Here is a 21,302-nt window from a genome sequence, read left to right as displayed (position 1 = left end):
CTTTCTTGGGACCCATGACTACGTATATACTGTACGAAATTAAGTTATGTAGTATACGTATGTACTAAAGTTCTCACACAACACGATAAAGTAGTACTACAACAAAATCACTAAAGAATTTAAGTTAATAAACAAAATCGTATAGAATGAACTAATTCTGCATGCGTATAGAAACGATGCTGCTACCGAGTGGCCGAAAAAGCATGTCACTACGTAGATGCATGATGGGAGAGATGCTGACCAATAGGATAACAGGATCTTATGGCAGTGACTAGCGTCAGGAACCAATGGGAGAGCGGGAGGATGGTGGCGAGTATACTTAGTTGGCGGCGAGCGAGTTTTAAAATGGTCGGGCGAATCTCGGGACTTTACAGCAACAACCTTTCATATCCTGAACTATTTTTGTATGTAGAGCCAAAAAAATCTTCGTATTTGCTTTCGTAACTCAAATTTTTCATAAGTTAGGCCTTTTGTATGTCGAGGTACTACTGTACATATATAATTATAAAAAATTTCAGTTTTCAAAGACTCTTTTTCTTTAATCATAAACTTGAAAACGCCCCATTGGGGTCCCAGCGAGTGACCAGGCTCCGTATCAAGCTTCAAAACAAAGCATCCCTTCTTCTTTTGTGAACTATTCTGCTTTTATGTTCGTTGTTTTTGTGCTTTTTTTTTTATTCCAGTGCAACTGCTAAGTAAACCATCATCGGGTCAAAGAAAGTTCCAAGTGCTAGCCTTGCGTAAAAAAAGGCAAGAAACACAATAGAATTTAAGAAAGAGCTCATAGCAAAGTGTTCGAGCAAATTGCATGCTGATCTCAGTGAGAAAATGCCTTCAACAAAGCCCTGCTGTTGGTAAATTTAAGACCAGAAGAGGCTGGTTTGAAAAATTTAGAAAACGAATGGGTATGCAAAATGTGCCTACTTCTGTGATTAAGGACATGTTTACAAAGTTGAACGTTAAAAACTTTGTGGAGAATTATCAACCCAACTAAGAAATAATCCATGTCTCCAACATGTTTAATGACAGTGTCATGCTTAACTTTAGGCAAATTTTAAAGAAATGCCAGAAACAAATGTCTCTGAATAGTTTTGTTGTGCAACAGGGGTTCAGTAACTCTCAAGCTGGTCCTAGTGCCAGTAAAAAAGGAAGTGGGAAAGTAACCACCTCAGACAGTGCCAATGAAGAGAAGTAACCCCAAATAGGTCCTTGATACCTGAAATCCTTCTGGAGGGAGATTCCCGTTTCCAAACAATAACCTCTCCTCTCCGTCTTCCATATGCTAACAGGTGTTTTCCATAAAGGTAAGAGTGATGTTAAATGTTCATGTACTCATTTCATTATCACTTATATTTATTTTTCATAGTTTTCTGTATGTAAAATTGTGTTTATTCCCTATAAAATGCATTTCTTAAAAATATTTCTAGGGGTCTGGAGTGCATTAATTGTATTTACATTATTCCTTATGGGAATTATTGTTTCGGTTTTTGTACATTTTAGTTTTCATGGGAGGTTCTGAAACGGATTATGTATGAAAACCGAGGTTCCACTGTATATAGTAGACCCCATATTCATGGGGATGGGTCCCACACCCCCAGTGAATGGCTAAAAACCATGAATACTTGAAACCCCTCTAAAAATGCTTATACGTACTTGAGTATTTTAATAGTTTTATCAGAAAAACTTAATTTTGTCACAAAAAATGATATGAAAATACAATAAGATGTGCATATTTTTCACAGAAAAATGTTGCAAATAAGCAAATTTTCTGCAAATAATGGGTATATATGGTCCATGGAAAAATCCGCAAATACGTATGTGAGTCCGTGAATCGTGAAGCAGCAATAGCAGGGGCAGACTGTATATTTATAAATATAATATTTTATATATATATATATATATATATATATATATATATATATATATATATATAATATATATATATATATATATATATATATATATATATATATATATATATATATATATATATATATTATATAATTTCAATAATATACAAGCTGATGATAAGACAAATGCTTTGCAATCATCAACACTCCACTTACCTTCATCATATACATCCTCTGACTTTTTTTTTTTATCTTTCTTTAATCTCTTCTTTTCTTCCTTTTCTCTTCTTCTTTCTTCTTTTTCTCTTTCTTTTTTCTTTTTGTCACCTTTCTTCTCTTCTTTTTCTTTTCTTTTCTCTTCCTTTTTATCTAATTTATCCTTGAGACGATCATCCTTCTTTTTCTCTTCTTTTTTTTCCTCTTTTTCTTCTTTGTCTTTCTTATGAAGGAACTTAAAACTTTTAGGCTTTTTAGGCTTTAAGGGATTCCTGGAAAAGAAATCATTTTCTGAACAAAAGATTTGCCAAGATGAGCAACCTATGTGTTTCATATATAGTATTTCATGGGAAATAATGTATTCTTAGCTTAGCTTCCTGGCTGGCAGAGATGATAAAACAAGTATTTCAAGTGTCAGTCATATAAATCCCTTAATTATCTCTATAATTTGAGTGTGCGCTTTACAATACAACATGATCTACTATAACTTATTCTGATGAATGGCTACTGAAAAACTAATTATGAACTGCGCTTTGGATGTCCGTGAATACTGATATAAATCTTTTTTATGTAATAAAAAATATTTATATCAAGTAATAAATGCAACATAATCATGCCCAGACTGATGCTACATAACTGGTTTCTAAACAAGATACAGTAATATGTATTATGCTACTACTGTAAATAAAAAAATTGCAAAAGACAGAGCGAAGAATATTGGTCAACTAAGTAAATCAGCTGGAAAACATAGATGCAACAGAGTTGACTGAGTGGTTGACCAGGGTGTGGAAAGTATGTTTGCAAGAGTGACAGGTTACAAAAGAAACATATGAGAAGAATAACTGTTCTGCCAAATATGGGAAGAGTTGCCAGAGTTGAGTACAGAATCAGAGGGTATATCATTCTCAAGTATACAGTATGTTTGAAAAAGCATATGGTAAGATTCTGATACTGAAAAAGACATAACGGAAGGCCTGACAGGAACAGAGAAGTGCAGGAGGACTGATAAAAAAAGAGAAATACAGGAGGACTGATAGGAAAAGATGAGCGCAGAAGGGCTGACAGGAAAAGAGAAGACAGGGTTAAGACAAGAACAATGTAATCACATCTGTTAGGAGACAGCAGAGCAAAAGTTTTGGAGTACTATTGTAAACAGTAAGAGACACATTTGATGTGTTCTACATGGACATACAGAAAGCTTATGCAAAAATAATATAAATACAATGTTGGGGGATGTTGATGATGTATGGCAAGGGTGACCAGACTTTTGAACTCAAGAGATCTACTCTAAAGACAAACTCTTTTACGATCTATACACTACATAATCACATATTATTATGAGGGAAAAAGTTTCAAATAGCACCATAGTACGATAAAACATGAGTACAATTGCCTCATATATATATATGTGTGCTTGTGTTTTTGTTTGTTTATATAGGATTGTGGGGAACGGCGATTGACCGAACATGTAGCCGCAAATGACTGGTAGATCGCGATCAACGGTTTGGCCACCTCTGATGTATGGTATACATGATAATTTGCTAATAGAAAAAGGTTTTCATGATTACAGTTGCAAATGTAATCATGAAACTGAGATTAGGACATGGGTGTGTTATGTCTTTTTGACTGCTTAATAATTCTAAGAATAAAGTAACGAGATATTAAGTGGTTGATAAAAGAAAGTTCTGCACCACATGGACTTCAAGAAATTAGCATTACAGTAATAAGACATAATTACTACTGTAAATACTGTATTTAAATTTATAATTCACAATCAATCATTGGATTTTTGGCACAAGTAAATTGTAATCTGAGCTTTTAAAGCAATGCAAGTACTATAGCTTTAATCAATTATACAGTATATGGCAAAACTGACTCTAATTTATCTAAAAGATTTTAATTGAAACAATAACTTGCGAAGACAGCAAAATTGATCATAAATAATAAGCAATTTTAGAGCAATACATCATAATTTTGTCAAATAAAATAATTAACAAAATACTGTCAAGTTTAGCAGTTAGCTATTCTTCAAAACAGTTGCTATACCTTTCTGTAGACTACATCACTTATGTTGAAGCCTTGTACACCATGTTTAGTCATTTGAAATAATGACGATTTAAAGCTGACATCAAATTCACTGCCACAACTGAAAAATTTCTTCGAAATATTTTGTATACTGCATCCTCTGTACCCTTTTACATACCAAGCTTGACTTGGGAAGGTCCAACCAAAGCATTCAATATAATTGCACAAAGTTAATTACTGTATTGTTAAGCAGGCACTAGACAAGATGTGTACATGGTATACAGACATAACTAGAAACTAATTTTTATACCAAAAGCATTCAATAATTTTTTTCTTTTTGCTTTTAACTGCCAGTTCACTACAAAAAAGAAACTATACATGAACACAAGTCTGATATATTGGGGCTTAACTAATACCCAGCTGTTTTTGAGAAACACTGAATTCTTTCCACAAACATGATCATATAATATGTGTCAAAAAACAGGTTTTAACATAGGAAAAACCTATTTTTGGTAGTCGCTGTTGAGTCCTCAAGGATTACCCTTTCCATGGTCTATACAGAATTCCATGGTGTCCAGAGTAATATCAAAGAATTCTCTTAACTGGTCTTGTGATCAGGTATTGTGTCGTAATGATAACCATTATAAAACGTGATAGAGCATAAATGGACTGAGGATATTATTATTATAAAAATAGTTTAACCAGTCCACTGAGCTGACTTTCAGCTCTCATAGGGCTGGCCTGAAGGATTAGATAAAATGCCAGGTCTAGGCCAAAGGCCAGGAACTGGGACCAAGCAGGTTTATATACTTATTTTTATATTTTATTAATTAAATCAGAATTCCTCAGAGACATCAAAATCGGAACTACTGAAAATGTGAAAGATTCTGACAAAAGGGATTTTGACGAAGGAAAAATCTATTTCTGGGCGAGGGTTCGTGTCGCCCAGTGAAATAATCCTTTAGTTCATTATTTCTAAGGTAAATGAGCTAACACATACCAGAGAAAAAACAAATTCAGGAAGATGTCAGTATAACTGACTCGCACACCCTAAATAAAAAGAAGGTGTCGGTATGGTATCTGGGGCGAGTGAGACCACTACCACGAACCTCTTGCCATTTAGAATTCTCCATCACCAAAATCCCCCTCCTGAGAAAGCCGATCCATAGGCAGAGACGGCAACTACTACTACTACGCCCCGAACCACGCCGACTGCCGCGCCTCTGGTGGTCATCCTTGTCGTTAGATACCAATCTTGGGCTGCAGGGCGGGACACAGGGGGGGATTTCACTGGGCGACACAAACCCTTCGCCCAAAAATAGATTTTTCCTTCGTCAAAATCCCTTTTTCTGGCTCAGTTCGTGTCCGCTGCGTGAAATAGTACCAGAGAAATAGCACAAGATTGTAAAACAAAGAAAAGGGTCTCAATGAAACTAAAAATAAAAATAAACAATTATAATCTTGAGAACTTATAAGTTATCATACAAAAAGTTACTTAACAAAACTTAACAAAATTATATTGGGCTTACAGTTAACTTTAAATTAAACTTATACTATTATTGATAACTTATCTAGGATAGTGAGTTAAAATGTTACATGGGGAATTACTCACTATATTAAAACTTAATTTCTAAAGTTATAATAAACAATGTAGGTGTGCGCGACCCTAGCATAAAAATAAGGGGAACTACACCAAAAGGCACTTCATAATATACAATAATGTTGTGGGTGCCCCTAGCAAAAAAATAAGGGACACACCACCATAGTCATAATCATAAGCAGTTAAGGCTAAAGGACTATATAGACCATAACGGTAGGTTAAGTGAAATATTAGTTGAGGCAGGTAGAAAAGAGATCTGGATCTTCCACTACGACTACTGTGCAGAGTCTGCTGGAAATTTTAAAGATTTCAAGGACTTTAGATAGTGACGCTTGAAAACTGTCGGCGATTTCCAGCCAGTATATTTCTTTTTCTGGGCTCAGTTCGTGTCGCTGCGCGAAATATCCCTTTAATCCATTATTTCTAAGGTAAATGCACTAACAAATACCAGAGAATAAATAAAATAAAGAAAAGGTCAGTATAACTGACTCGCTCACCCTCCAAGAGGGCGTCGGTATGAACACTAAGGCGAGTGAGACCACTACCACGAACCTCTTACCAATAGAAATCTCCTACGACAAAACCCCCACAAGAGGGGAGCCGACCCACAGAGTGGGCAGCAACTACTACTACTCCATCCCACGCTACCGACTGCTGCGCCTCTGGAGGCCATCCTTTTTGTTAGCGCACGCTTTACCACACACATACTTTTTTGTCTCTGTGTTTTTCATGCCCCTTACGAGGATTTTATCTAGTTATGGAGCGTTCAGCCATCGCATCAGCTAAGTTAAGTAATCTGTAAGGTTCCTATTTAGTTTTTTTCCAGCTTTGAGTCAGTATTTGCCGTTTTTTAAGTATAAATACTGGCTCTCGGCCGGAAGCATGGCGGCATTGTTCTGCCTCGTGGCGGGTTCGTTCTTGGTCTTCCATACCTAGAACCTTCCCTTTTTACTTTACGCTCTATTACTAGTTATCTATTTTATGTTAGGGGTCCAGCCTACTTGGTTTATGTCATGCATGCATGTCTTCTTTACCTTGCGTAGGCATTTGTTTCCATCCAGACCCTAGCCACAGCTCTTAGTATCGGCCCCGGCTAGCTTTGAGTGGTAGACTTTCTCTCGGGTTAGTCGTACACTCCTGGATTTTTTCTCCTACTGTTTTGTTTTCCTACTTTCATTTTAATTTAATTTTTAGTGATTTTGTGTATTTTAGCTTAGCCTACGGCGTCTGGCACGTTAACGTAGCCTAGGTTCTGTAGATCATGGTCCCCATCAGTTTTATTGCTTCCTCTCATCAGTTTTGTTGCATCTACGATAGCATCTCGCTGATTAGTTTGGTTGGCATTAACCTAGGCTATGTTTTTTGGTGTGTTTTTATCGTGTTACCGCTTCGTGGTCACCATGGTGATCGCAAGAAGCAGCCAGGCGCCCGTCCAGTCACCCTACCCTCCTCCCCGCTCTCCCATGAGGCCGGGGGGAGGGAGGTCCCGTCCTCCAAGCTCGCGTCACCCGGGCTGTGCTCCCTTCTCTTCCCCTACAGCGGAGGGAGTAGGGGAGGCTGGACAGACCCAGGACTGGACTTGACCGTTCTCTTTGCTTCACGGTGCTTTGTTGTGACTGGGTAGGGGGATTGGCCTTCCCCCTCCTTTGTTACTCCGTTGCCCCGTTGTTTGCTCGAGTCTGTTTCGCCCTCTCGCTCCTTCCCAGATTGTTGGTGCTTTTTTATCTTACCGGAGCTCCGTCAATCAGGCGTACAGTTGGTCTTTTACTAACCATCCCGTCTCGTCGATATCGGGAGACGAACACCTCCGCGAACCGGAACTATTCCGGTACTTAGTGCTAATTATGCTTAACCCTTAAACGCCGACTGGACGTATTTTACGTCGACATTTTTTGTCTCTCGGGTGCCGACTGGACGTATTTTACGTCGACATACAAGAGTTTTGTTAAAAATTCGCGGAAAAATACTTTTAGGCCTACCAGCCAAAAACTCTTGAATCACGCGCCTTGGGGGATGCTGGGAGTTCACGGATAAAGGTGTTGTTTTGTTTACAATCGTTACGCAGGCGCGCAAGCGCGAATTTCTTTCTTGCCGCACTAAAAAGTATCTGTGACACATCTCGGAAATTATTTCGTCACTTTGACATAATTTTTTTACCATTTTAAATTAGCCGTTACATGGACTATTATATATGAAAATGTGCGCATTTTTATGTAGAATACAACAACAAATACTCATGATTGTAGCTTTAATCAGTTTTGAGATATTTTCATATAAATAACGATAAGTGCCAAAATTTCAACCTTCGGTCAACTTTGACTCTACCGAAATGGTCGAAAAACGTAATTGTAAGCTAAAACGCTTATATTTTAGTAATATTCAATCATTTAACTTAATTTTGCAACTAATTGGAAGTCTCTAGCACAATATTTCGATTTATGGTGAATTTATGAAAAAACTTTTTCCTTACGTCCGCGCGGTAACTCTTCCGAAAATAATCATACATGCGATTGTGGTAATCTTTGCACCATTTTAAATTAGCCGTTACATAAAGTTTTATATATGAAAATGTGCGCAATTTCATGCACAATACAACTAAAAACAACCCATGGTTGTAGCTTTTATCAATTTTGAAATATTTTCATATAAAAAATGATAAGTGACAAATTTTCAACCTTCGGTCAATTTTGACTCTACCGAAATGGTCGAAAAACGCAATTGTAAGCTAAAACGCTTATATTCTAGTAATATTCAAGCATTTACCTTCATTTTGGCAACAAATTGGAAGTCTCTAGCACAATATTTCGATTTATGGTGAATTTATGAAAAAAATAACATTTTCTTTACGTCCGCGCGGTAACTCTTCCGAAAAAATCATACGTGCGATTGTGGTAATGTTTGCACCATTTTAAATTAGCCGTTACATAACTTTTTATATATGAAAATGTGCGCAATTTCATGTATAATACAACCAAAAATAGTTGAAGGTTGTAGCTTTTCTCATTTTCGAAATATTTGCATATAAATCACTATAAATAGAAAAAAAAAACCCACGTTAGGCTCAAATTTGACTCTACCCGAAATGGTCGAAAAACGCAATTGTAAGATAAAACTCTTACAGTCTAGTAATATTCAGTCATTTATCTTCATCGTGAAACAAATTCGAAGTCTCTAGCACAATATTTAAATTTATGGTGAATTTTTAAAAAAATCTTTCCTTCTCTCCGCGCGCGGATTCTCCGCCACAAATCTCCGAAATGCGTAAGTCCCATTCTCGGAATATTTGCTCCGTTTCATATTAGGCATTTCATAGAGTTTTATATATGAAAATGTGCGCAATTTCATGTAGAATAAAACGAAAAATATTTGAAAGCTGTAGCTTTTCTTTTTTCTAAAATAATTGCATATAAAAAAATATATATAAAAAAATTCGACATTCGGTCAACTTTAACTCGTCAGATATGGTCGAAAACTGCATTTGTAAGCTAATATTCTTACAGTATAGTAATATTCAATCATTTGTCTTCATTTTGAAAGAAATTGGAAGTCTCTAGGACAATATTTAGATTTATGGTGAATTTTTGAAAAAAATATGTGCTTACGTCTGCGTGTTACGAATTCATGCATTATTTTGTGATAATATTTTCTCTGTGTTGCTTTTATCGTTTTACAATTTTTTATATACCAAAATTATCTCAATTTAGTGTACATTACAACGAAAAAAAAAGTAACTTGTTACCTTCAACCGTTTTGCGCACAGCGCGATTTGAATACAATTATATATGAAATTTCGTTTTTGCGCTATCATATATCGCATTATTTATATATGATAATGATAATTTTTTTCATTTCTGATGGTTGCATACTAAACTTCAGGCAATGACAAAAAAAAGGAGCCAAACATGAACTCTTAATCTTCAAAACTAAGCGCGCTATGATTTTTTGAAAAAAATATTTTTTCCGCTCCCGCGCTCACTCTGAAACGTCTCCGGCACACGGGAGACATTTTTTTTTTACCGCTTTGGCGTTTAAGGGTTAAGTGTATTTTAAGTTTATTTTAAGCTATCATAAGTTTAATTTAAGCTAGCTTAAGCCGGGTTCCTCCCTTACCTACGTTGTCACACCGGATCATTCCGGGGTTATAGCCTATTCAGGCGGTAAGGGAGGGGTTATGCCAAAAAAATTTTCGCTCTCCGGCATGCATCGGAGTTCTATTAGCCTGTAAGTGATGTCTTTTATGGTACTCATGTATCTTTTCACTTACAGACCACCACTGTGAGCATCCGGGATGCAAACCCATGCTCCAGGACCCCTGGGTGGACACGAAGTCTGCAGGTCCCACGCTCAGTGCGCGACTCCGCATGGGAATCTGCAGGTCTGGTTCCACGAAACCTGCACCATATGTTACGATCTCGTGAGTCAGTTCTTAGACGGGGTAAGTATTTCAACTCCGTACAGAAAATTTCAATAAATGTTTTAGATCTTAAGTTTAATTTTAATCTTTTATTTTAAGCTTAAGCTCTTTTTATATTGGGTATTACATCCCCGATGACTTTTAGGGTAAGCCTAGTCTTAGTTAAGTTTTAATTTTAAGTTTAAACTTAAAACTAATGAACGCCCTCTCTTCCAGGCTCCCGCCGTTAGAGATACCGCTCTGGCAACCCTGAGGGCTTGGGTCGGCGGATTCGGGAAGAACGCCGCCAAGGGACAGCCCTACATCCTAGAGAAGAGGATGGCTGTCCTGATCTTCCCCGGCGGCAAGTCGACTGGTTACGTCGACCCGGCAGAGGCAGCCCTGACTATGGCGGCAATCCAACAGCAGATCGCCACTTTGATAAAGGAACCAGGCCACGATATCTCATCGGAAGTCGCGACACTGGATTTGAATGTAGAACCCATGGTAGGTGTTGACGACCTGTTGGTCGAGGTAGGTACATTGGACGCCCAAGGGCTTCCCTTGGGCGCCACTGGGTCTTCTTCTCCTGCTAATTCTCCAGCTTCCTTCCAAGGCTTTACAGGAGCTGAGCTCCTTTATGCTTCACCCGACGCTTCGGTGAAACCTAAGATCAAGGGCCAGAAGGTACTGAAAACCCTCAAAAAGACGTCGTCGTCGTCCAAAAAGACTTCGTCGGCGTCAACATCTCGTAAGTCTCCGGCTGCAAACCCCGGAGCAGAGAGGTCTAGAACTTCTGCTTCAAGCTCAAAGTCCTCAAAGAGCAGGTCTTCCAAGGAGAGGCCCCGTACTCCGGCTGAGCCGGCAGTCTCTCCTCTCCCCTTGGTACCTGTTCCAAGTTATCCCTCTACCTCCGCAGCAGCTCCGGCTTTGGATCCCAATGCTGGATTGTTGCAACACATGGGAGACTTGGTCAGCTCTCTGAGGAGCAGCATGGAGCAGATGTTCTCCCGGTTGTCCGATAGGATTACGTCTCAGGACAATATCATCGCCGGACTTAATCAGGCCCCTCTAGCTACTCCCCCAGCTTTCGGCACTGGACTGCTTCAGCTTCCACCTCATGACTCTCTGCCTCCGTTCTCTATGAACAACCCCTGGAGAGTGGCGTCATACGCCCCTTTCCAGGACGGCCTTATTTCTATTCCGGAGTGTGGTACTCGAAGGATTGAGGACTTCGAGTTCTACCCGGAGGGCCTCCAACCGCCGTTCATTGGCTACGCCAGACTTACTGACGCAGCCATGACTAGAGATGATAAGGTACCTAAAGAGACAGTCCTCTACTCACGTGACCAGGCTCAAAGAGAATGGCTCAGGTGTTTAGAGGAGATGGATTGTTCGAACACGAGAATACAAGCCTTCAAGAGTCCCTTCACCATTTTTACGATGGAGGAGGGAACTCCTCTTCCCTTTCTTACCAAGATAGCTACGGTCACCATTCCAGCTGCCCAGAAGGGGGAATCGTTACCTCAATTAAGGGAAGCAGACCCCACATCTCCTTTGCTCCTTTCACTTGGAGAATTGTGGGAAAGAATTGCCCAACACCGCTTTTCGGCTGGGCAAACTCAACAGACTGTGCTATGGATCAGTTTGGCGAGAAGCTGCCTAGGCTTCCTGACAGCCTCATTCAAGCTGAATTTGAGGCCAAGACTAGGCTCGCCAGGTCCATTAATACCATGGCAATGACAGAAGTAGCGGCTATTTCTTATGCTTCTGAGCCGCTCTTCAAGCTCCTCACCAAGTTTTCCCTGACGCAGACAGGGGTCCCCCCCCAAAAAGTCTGACATGTTTGAGTTTGCTACAGCCAGGACTAACTGCCGGAAGCATGTCCTCCAAGAAGCAACTATTCGTCATGAGCCGAATAAGTTGCTTTCATCCAACGTCTGGGGGGCAGACCTCTTTCCTGAGTCGATGGTCAAGGAGGTCCAAGCTGAAGCAACAAGGCTCAACCAGAGTCTTAAAGATCGTTGGGGTCTCACAGCGAAGAGACGCCAAGACCAAGCTGCAAGAGGTAAGTCTCAGAAGAAACTTAAGCGTTATCAGCCTTACCAAAAGAAGCAGCAACGCTTCACCCAGGCTGTTTCGGCTGTACCTTTGGTTCAATCAGCCCAACCCTCTACTTCTAAGGCTCAGTCACAGCCTATCTATGTGATTTCCCCCCAGCCTCAGCCTTCCACCTCCTACGCTGTCTCCCCAGCATTTAACCAAGTGTTCGAAGGCCAGGCCTTTCAGCAATATGACCGCTTTGGCAGGGGAGGAAGAGCTAGGGGATCCTTTCGTCAGAGAGGATCAGGAAGGTCTCTCAACAGGGGAAAACACTTCCGTGGAGGCCGCGGAGGTCGCGTAGGTCACTCAACCCAGCAGCAGTGAGAGCTCGAAGGTAGGAGGGAGGCTGTTTCTCTTCCGGCATCGGTGGGGATTCAGCAATTGGGCACAGAGTATTGTGTCAAAAGGCCTGGGTTGGAGTTGGGTTGCGGATCCTCCTCCATCCAGACCATTCCTTCAACTTCCATCAAAAGAAATGACGGAGTATGCGGAGGACCTCCTTCAGAAAGGAGCAATAGCGAGAGTCAACAGATTAAAGTTTCAAGGTCGCTTATTCAGCGTGCCAAAGAAAGGCTCACAAAAAAGAAGGGTAATCTTAGACTTGTCCCGCTTAAACTTGGCCATTCGCTGCGACAAGTTCAAAATGCTGACTATCTCGCAGGTGCGGACCTTACTTCCCCGTGGGGCCGTCACCACCTCTATCGATCTTACAGACGCATACTATCATATCCCTATTGCAAGACACTTTCGCCCTTATCTGGGCTTCAAGATAGGAGATCAAGCATTCTCCTTCAAAGTAGTTCCCTTCGGTCTGAACGTGGCACCCAGGGTGTTCACGAAGTTGGCGGAAGTAGTCGTCCAACAACCGAGGTCTCAGGGGATAATGGTAGTAGCGTATCTCGACGATTGGTTGATTTGGGCCCCAACAGTCGAGGAATGTCACAAAGCCACACTGAAAGTAATCCAGTTTCTAGAGTATCTGGGGTTCAAGATAAACAGAACAAAATCAAGACTCATTCCGGAGTCCAACTTTCAGTGGCTGGGCATTCAATGGAATCTATCCTCCCATACTCTGTCGATTCCATCAGCCAAGAGGAAAGAAATAGCGAAGTCAGTAAAGCAATTTCTAAAGCAAAAATATGCTTCAAGGAGAAGCCAGGAAAGAATCCTGGGTTCCCTCCAATTTGCCTCAGTGACAAACATCTTGATGAAAGCCAAACTGAAAGACCTAACCAGAATCTGGCACTCACGAGCAAATGTCAGATCCAGGGACAAGTTATCATCAGTCCCACAGATTCTACGGAATCGTCTGCGCCCTTGGGCAAAAGTGAAGAACCTGTCAATATCAGTACGTACCCCTTCAGTTTCCTCCTCCGGGGATTACCATCCACACAGACGCTTCATTAAGCGGCTGGGGAGGATATTCTCAGTTCAAGAAGGTTCAAGGAACCTGGTCACCCCAGTTCCGCCAGCTTCACAAACGTATTAGAAGCGATGGCAATGTTCTTGACTCTGAAGAGGTTACGTCCGCCAAAGAACTCCCACATAAAGCTAGTTCTGGACAGGGCAGTGGTAGTCCATTGCGTAAACAGGGGAGGCTCCAAGTCACGACATCTGAATCATGTCATGGTAGCCATCTTCTCCCTAGCGGACAAGTTCAGTTGGCACCTCTCCTCCACCCATATAGCTGGAGTGAGAAACGTCATAGCAGATGCTCTATCCCGCTCAGTTCCTCTGGAGTCGGAATGGTCACTGGACAACAGTTCGTTCCAATGGATTCTCCGGAGGGTTCCAGGTCTGCAAGTAGATCTATTCGCATCTCAAGCTAACCACAAACTTCCATGTTATGTGGCCCCCAACCTGGACCCTCTGGCCTATGCCACGGACGCCCTGTCCATAGATTGGAACAACTGGGAGAAGATTTATGTCTTTCCTCCAGTGAATCTTCTCCTGAAGGTACTGAACAAACTCAGGACATTCAAGGGTCAAGTAGCTCTAGTAGCCCCAGACTGGCCGAAGAGCAATTGGTACCCTCTGATTCTGGAACTGGGTCTTCGTCCTCTTCGGATTCCCAATCCCAGGCTCTCCCAGTCAGTACAAACGAAGACTGTGTTCGCTTCCTCAGGAATTCTCAAAACCCTAACTTTATGGACTTCATGAAGTTTGCGGCTAAAAAAGATGCAGGTATTGATCCGCGAAATATTCTTTTCTTGGAATCTGATAAAAGAGATTCAACTTTGAGACAGTATGATGCTGCAGTCAAAAAGTTGGCAATCTTCCTGAGAGAATCAGATATTAGATCATGACAATCAATTCAGCTATATCCTTTTTTCAGATCTTTATTTGAAAAAGGCTTAGAAGCTAGCACTATTACGACAAACAAGTCAGCCTTGAAGAAGATTTTTCAACTCGGTTTCAACATAGACTTGACAGATTCTTACTTCTCGTCTATTACCAAGGCTTGTGCTAGACTTAGACCTTCAGTAAGGCCTACGTCAGTGTCGTGGTTCTTGAATGATGTTCTAAAGCTGGCTTCAGAAACAGACAATACGACATGTTCATTTATAATGCTCTTAAGAAAAACTCTATTTTTATTAAGCTGGCTTCAGGAGCTAGAATTTCAGAACTGTCGGCGTTATCCAGAGATCCGAATCATATAGAATTTCTTCCCTCAGGGGAAGTTCTACTTTCTCCGGAACGTAGCTTTTTAGCAAAGAATGAGGATCCTTTGTTGAGGTGGGAACCGTGGAAGGTTATACCCCTTTTCCCGCCCAAGGATGGTTTCCTTTTTCTTTGTTCCCCCAGTTTTATTCCCGACCCCTTTCAGCCGGAGGCCTTTCCTGTCCCAGGAAAACATCCCCTCATCCTCTTCGGGTCCTCTCTTTAGGAGAGAGAAAGGTGGTACTTTATCTATTAAAGGTATCAGGCAACAGATCCTGTACTTTATTAAGCAAGCCAACCCTGATTCCTTCCCTAAAGCTCATGATGTCAGGGCAGTTGCCACCTCAATTAACTATTTCCAACACATGAATTTTGATGATTTGAAAAAGTATACTGGATGGAAATCGCCGACAGTATTTAAGCGTCATTACTTAAAGTCCTTGGAAGCTCTGAAATTTTCAGCAGTTGCGGCGGGTAACATAGTTTCCCCCGACTCTGCTTAATCTTAAGTTGAAGATCCAGATCTCCTTTCTACCTATCTCATTCAACAGTTTGTCTATACCTACCATGTTCATCTACGTCTACCTTGAGTCTTAGCTGCTCTTGTGATGGTACAGTGGGTGTCCCTTATTTTTTTTGCTAGGGTCACCCACAATTGTTTGTATATAATGATCTCTATGGTGTGGTCCCCTTATTTTTATGCTAGGGTGACACATCTCCATTTACAATGGTTACGGGTTTTGTATGTTAAGACATATAAATTTATTTACTATATTATATTCTAAGTTTGTTCAGAATCATTTTATTATTATAATTGCTTTATTTACAACTGTATGTAATAACTATACAAAGATGTTAAGTTCAACATATATTCTATGTAAGCCCTGTACATATATGTTAACTTTAAGATAATTTTAAGTATTATTTTTCTAACTTGTATAAATAATTGTGTATATGTATATTTTTTTGGCAATTATAATACTTTATTTATTTGAAGTTTTTTTTATTGGAGACCTTATTTATTTATATCATTTACAATCTTGTGCTAATTCTCTGGTACGATTTCGCGCAGCGACACGAACTGAGCCCAGAAAAGGGATTTTGACATAAGGAAAAATCTATTTCTGGGCGATTGGTTCGTGTCGCCCAGCGAAATCCCACCCTACCCATCCCTGCGCTCAAGATTGTCTGCTAACATCAGGATGGCCACCAGAGGCGCAGCAGTCGGTAGCGTGGGATGGAGTAGTAGTAGTTGCTGCCCACTCTGTGGGTCGGCTCCCCTCTTGTGGGGGTTTTGTCGTAGGAGATTTCTATTGGTAAGAGGTTCGTGGTAGTGGTCTCACTCGCCCTAGTGTTCATACCGACGCCCTCTTGGAGGGTGAGCGAGTCAGTTATACTGACCTTTTCTTTATTTTATTTATTCTCTGGTATTTGTTAGTGCATTTACCTTAGAAATAATGGATTAAAGGGATATTTCGCTGGGCGACACGAACCAATCGCCCAGAAATAGATTTTTCCTTACGTCAAAATCCCTTAAGTCATCAAAGTTCATATGCTGGAAATAGTTAATAGAGGTGGCTACTGCCCTGATATCATGAGCTTTTGGGAATGATTCAGGATTTGCTTGTTTAATGAAGTAAAGGATCTGCTGCCTGATACCTTTTACTGATAAAGTGCCACCTTTTTCCCTCATAAAGAGAGGACCTGAGGATCTAGAGGGTGTCCTAGACAGAAAGGCTCGTAAGGTCATAACTGGACAAAGAGAAGGGTCTTGGGGGAGAGGGATGACTTTCCAAGGGTCCCATCTCGCTAAAGGATCCTCATTTTTTGCTAGAAAACTACGATCCGGGGAAAGCAAAACTTCTCCTGAAGGGAGAAACTCTACATGCCCCGCACCTCTGGACAGAGCCGACAGTTCTGAAATTCTGGCCCCTGAGGCCAAGCTTAGCAAGAAAAGCATCTTTCTTAGTAGCATTATGAATGAGCAAGAAGAGTTGTCAGTGTCTGAAGCCAGTTTGAGGACATCATTCAAAAACCATGATACTGAAGTAGGCCTTTCAGAAGGTCTAAGTCTAGCACACGCTTTGGGAATAGACGTAAAGTAAGAGTCTGTCAAGTCTATTTGAAAACCCAACTGAAAGATTTTCTTTAAAGCTGATTTATTAGTGGTAATAGTGCTAGCTGCTAATCCTTTTTCAAATAATGACCTAAAAAAGGATATAGCTGAATTCACTGTCATGGTTGTGGTGTTTGTCTCCTTCAGGAAAGATGCTAACTTCTTAACAGCAGCATCGTGCTGTCTCAAAGTTGATTCCCTCTTATCTGATTCTACGAAGAGGATATTCTGGGGATCAATATCTGCATCTTTTTTAGCCGCAAACTTCATGAAGTCCATAAAGTTAGGGTTTTGAGAATTCCTGAGGAAGCGAACACAGTCCTCATTTGTACTGACTGAGATAGTCTGGGATTGGGAATCCGTCGAAGTCGAAGACCCAATTCCAGAAGCAGAGGGTACCAGTTGCTCTTTGGCCAGTTCGGGGCTACTAGAGCTACTTGCCCCTTGAAAGTCCTGAGTTTGTTCAGAACTTTCAATAGAAGATTCACTGGAGGGAAGATGTATATCTTCCTCCACTGATTCCAGTCTATGGCCAAGGCGTCTGTGACATAAGCCAGAGGGTCCAGGTTGGGGGCCACATAGCAAGGGAGCTTGTGGTTCGCTTGTGAGGCGAAAAGATCTACTTGGAGACCTGGGACACTCCGGCGTATCCACTGGAATGACTTGTTGTCCAGGGACCACTCTGATTCTAGAGGAACTGAACGAGACAGGGCGTCTGCTATCACGTTCCTTACTCCCGCCAAGTGAGTGGAGGATAGGTGCCATTTGTACTTGTTTGCTAGGGAGAAAATGGCAATCATGACATGGTTCACATGTTTTGATTTGGATCCTCCTCTGTTGATGCAGTGTACTACTACTGCGCTGTCCAATACCAATTTTATATGAGAATTCTTTGGTGGAAGGAGCCTCTTCAGTGTGAGAAATACTGCCATAGCCTCCAATACTTTTATGTGGAGCTGGCGGAACTGAGGTGACCAAGTTCCTTGAACTTTTTTGAACTGAGAGTATCCTCCCCAACCGCTTAGCGAGGCGTCTGTGTGGATAGTTAACGCTGGAGGAGGATATTGAAGAGGAACTGACTTGGACAGGTTCTTTGTCTTTGCCCATGGACGTAAATGATTGCGAAGGATTTGCGGGATTACTGACAACTTGTCCCGAGATTTGACATTTGCTCTTGAGCGCCAAACTCGATTTATGTCTTTCAGTCTTGCTTTCAGTAGGACGTCCGTCACTGAAGCAAACTGGAGAGAACCTAGGATCCTTTCCTGGTTTCTCCTTGATGCCTGTTTGTTCTTTAGGAATTGCCTTACTGACTTGGCTATTTCTTTCCTTTTGACTACCGGAATTGATAGATTGTGGGAGGATAAGTCCCATTGGATGCCTAGCCACTGAAAACGAGACTCCGGAGTGAGCCTGGACTTCGGTTTGTTTCTGGAATCCCAGATGTTCCAACAATTGAATTACTTCGTTTGTGGCTTTGAGGCATTCCTCGACGGTTGTTGCCCAAATCAGCCAATCGTCGAGGTACGCTACTACCATTATCCCTTGTGATCTCAGTTGTTGAACTACTACTTCCACTATTTTCGTGAATACCCTGGGGGCTACGTTCAGCCCGAAGGGCATCACCTTGAAAGAGAATGCATGGTCTCTCAGCTTGAAGCTTGGGCGAAAGTGTCTCGTGATTGGGATATGATAGTATGCGTCTGTAAGATCGATAGAGGTGGTGACGGCCCCACGGGGAAGTAAGGTCCGCACCTGTGAGATGGTCAGCTTTTTGAACTTGTCGCAGCGAATGAATAAGTTTAGCTGGGACAAGTCTAAGATTCTTCTTCTTTTTAATGAGCCTTTCTTTGGCACGCTGAATAAGCGCCCTTGAAACTTTAAATGCCTGACTCTCGACACAACTCCTTTCTGAAGGAGCTCCTCTGCGTAATCTGTCAATTCCTTTGATGGTAGCTGAAGGAATGACTTGGGTGGAGGGGGATCTTTGATCCAACTCCAGCCTAGCCCTTTGGACACAATGCTCTGTGCCCATTTGCTGAACCCCCACCTGTAGCGGAAGAGGAACAGCCTCCCTCCTACCGGGGAGATCTCACTGCTGTTGTGCGGGATGAGCTCCGCGTCCTCCACGGAAGTGCTTACCTCTGTTGGAAGCTCTTCCTGCTCCTTGTTGCCGAAAGGTACCTCTTGCTCTGCTTCCCCTAGCAAACCTGTTAAAGGTTTGGAAAGCTTGGCCTTCAAACACCGGGTTGAATGCCGGGGAAACAGCGTAAGAGGTCGAGGGCTGAGGTTGTGGGGACAGCAGGAGAATCGGTTGACTCTGACCTTTGGTTGTTGCCGATTGACCTGGCTGGGCAACCGGAACAGCCTGTACAAAGTGTTGCTGCTGCTGCTGCTTCTGATACGGCTGGAACCTCTTCGTCTTTTTTAGTTTCTTACTAGAGGAAGAAGGGTTCTCGATCTTCCTCTTAGCAGAGAGACCCCAACAAGCTCTGAGGCTCTGGTTAAGCCTCGTCGCCTCGTGTTGGACCTCGTTAACCGCCGACTCCGGGAAGAGGTCTGCTCCCCAGATGTTGGAGGATAGCAACTTGTTTGGCTCATGCCGAATTGTAGCTTCTTGAAGGACGTGCTTACGGCAGTTCTTCCTTGTTACGATGAAATCATACAAGTCTGATTGGACTGTTTGCATCTGAGACTTGGCCAAGAGCTTAAAAAGAGGCTCCGAGCCGTAAGTCAGAGCAGCCACTTCGGTCATCACCAGGGTGTTAAGTGTCCTGCTTAGCCTGGTCCTTGCATCAAATTCTGCCTGGATGAGGCTGTCTGGCAGTCTGGGCAACTTCTCGCCGAACTGTTCCATGGCACAGTCCGGTTTAAGTTTACCCACCGTAAAAGTAGCCGGCAGGTTCTCCCACAGATCACCAAACGCCGGGAAGAGAGGAGACGTGGGATCCGATTCTCTAAGTTGTGGGAGGGGTTCATCTTTCATGCTCGCCTGCATCGTAACTTCAGCTAACTTTGTCGTAAAGGGGAGTGGTGCTTCCTCCTCTGTGGCAAAGATAGTGAACGGGCTCTTGTATGCTTGGAGTCTGGTGTTCGTACAGTCCCAGTCCTCCAAGCAATGTACCCATTCCCTTTGAGCCTGGTCTCGGCTATAGAGAACAGTCTCTTTAGGGATTTTATCCTCCCGATTTAAGGCCGTCGCTGTGAGCCTCACATATCCCATGAAAGGAGGGCTTAATCCGGCTGGGTGGAACTCAAAGTCCTCGATCCTTCTAGTTCCACATTCCGGGATCGAGATCATGCCGTCCTTGAAGGGAGCATAAGCTGCTACCCTCCAAGGATTACTCATCGAGAAGGAAGGGAGGGTGTCATAAGCCGGAAGCTGGGCAAGACCAGCTCCTGCTACCGGGAGGTCGGCCTGAGGGGCCTGATTCAGGCCTGCCAGGCGATTCTCCTGGTCGGACATGCGCTCAGTCAAGCTCTGGATGGACTGAGCTGACTGATTGAGAGAAGTAGACATTTGAGCAAACATCTGCTCAAACCTCCGCTCGAATCCTGAGCCGAGTGATCCAACCAGATCACCCACTTGCTGCATAACGCCTGCCGAAAAAGCAGCAGGATCAAAGGTACCAGGTACCGCGATCCCGGCAGGAGTCACCGGAGGGGTTATGGTAGCAGCGGGAGAAGGTACAGGCCCAGCGGGAGCGTGGACCTTCTCCTTGGAGGACTTGCCTCGTGACCCTTTATAGTGTGAAGACGAAGAAGCCTTCACTTTCTCTGCTCCGGGGTGGGAAGCCGGAGCCTTACGAGACGAGGAAGAAGACGTCTTTTTCGACGACGACTTCTGCAGGGTCTTCTGCACTCTGTGTCCCTTCACCTTAGGGGGCACAGATGCCGCAGGCGTACTAGTAGGGATCTCCGATCCCGTAAAGTCTTGGAAAGAGGAAGACGAAGGAACAGGGGAAGAAGATCCAGAGTCACCCAAGGGAAGCCCTAGGGCACCCAACAAACCTACCTCAACTAACAAATCCTCTGCACCTACCGTCATAGGCTCTAAATTTAAGTCAAGTGTGGCTACGTCCGCCACGATGTCTTGGTTTCCTAGTCCAGTAAAGGCCTGCTCCACCTGCTGTTGGATGGAGGCAATCATCGGAGCTGCCGCGGCGGGATCCACATAGCCCGTCGACTTCCCGCCCGGGAAGATCTGGACAGCCATCTTCTTATCGAGAATGTAGGGTTGTCCCTTGGCGGCGTTCTTCCCGAAGCCTCCCACCCAGGCCTTCAGGGTAGCCGACGCGACTTCCTTGACTGCGGCAGCCTGGAAGAGAGGGTCAGTGT

General features: G+C 42.5%; 1 protein-coding gene across 1 annotated transcript in view; it reads right to left on the bottom strand.

Annotated features, from left to right (window-relative positions):
• Window positions 1–21,302, bottom strand: part of LOC135214634 (ralA-binding protein 1-like) — a 262,110-nt gene that overhangs the window by 137,756 nt on the left and 103,052 nt on the right. The window contains 1 exon segment of the mRNA XM_064248970.1: window positions 2,067–2,338. Coding sequence (XP_064105040.1) covers window positions 2,067–2,338 — 272 coding nt within the window.

This window comes from Macrobrachium nipponense, chromosome 46 (assembly GCF_015104395.2).
Source record: "Macrobrachium nipponense isolate FS-2020 chromosome 46, ASM1510439v2, whole genome shotgun sequence".
In the NCBI taxonomy this organism is placed as follows: Eukaryota; Metazoa; Arthropoda; class Malacostraca; order Decapoda; family Palaemonidae; genus Macrobrachium; species Macrobrachium nipponense.
This window is presented reverse-complemented; position numbering and strand designations above follow the sequence as displayed.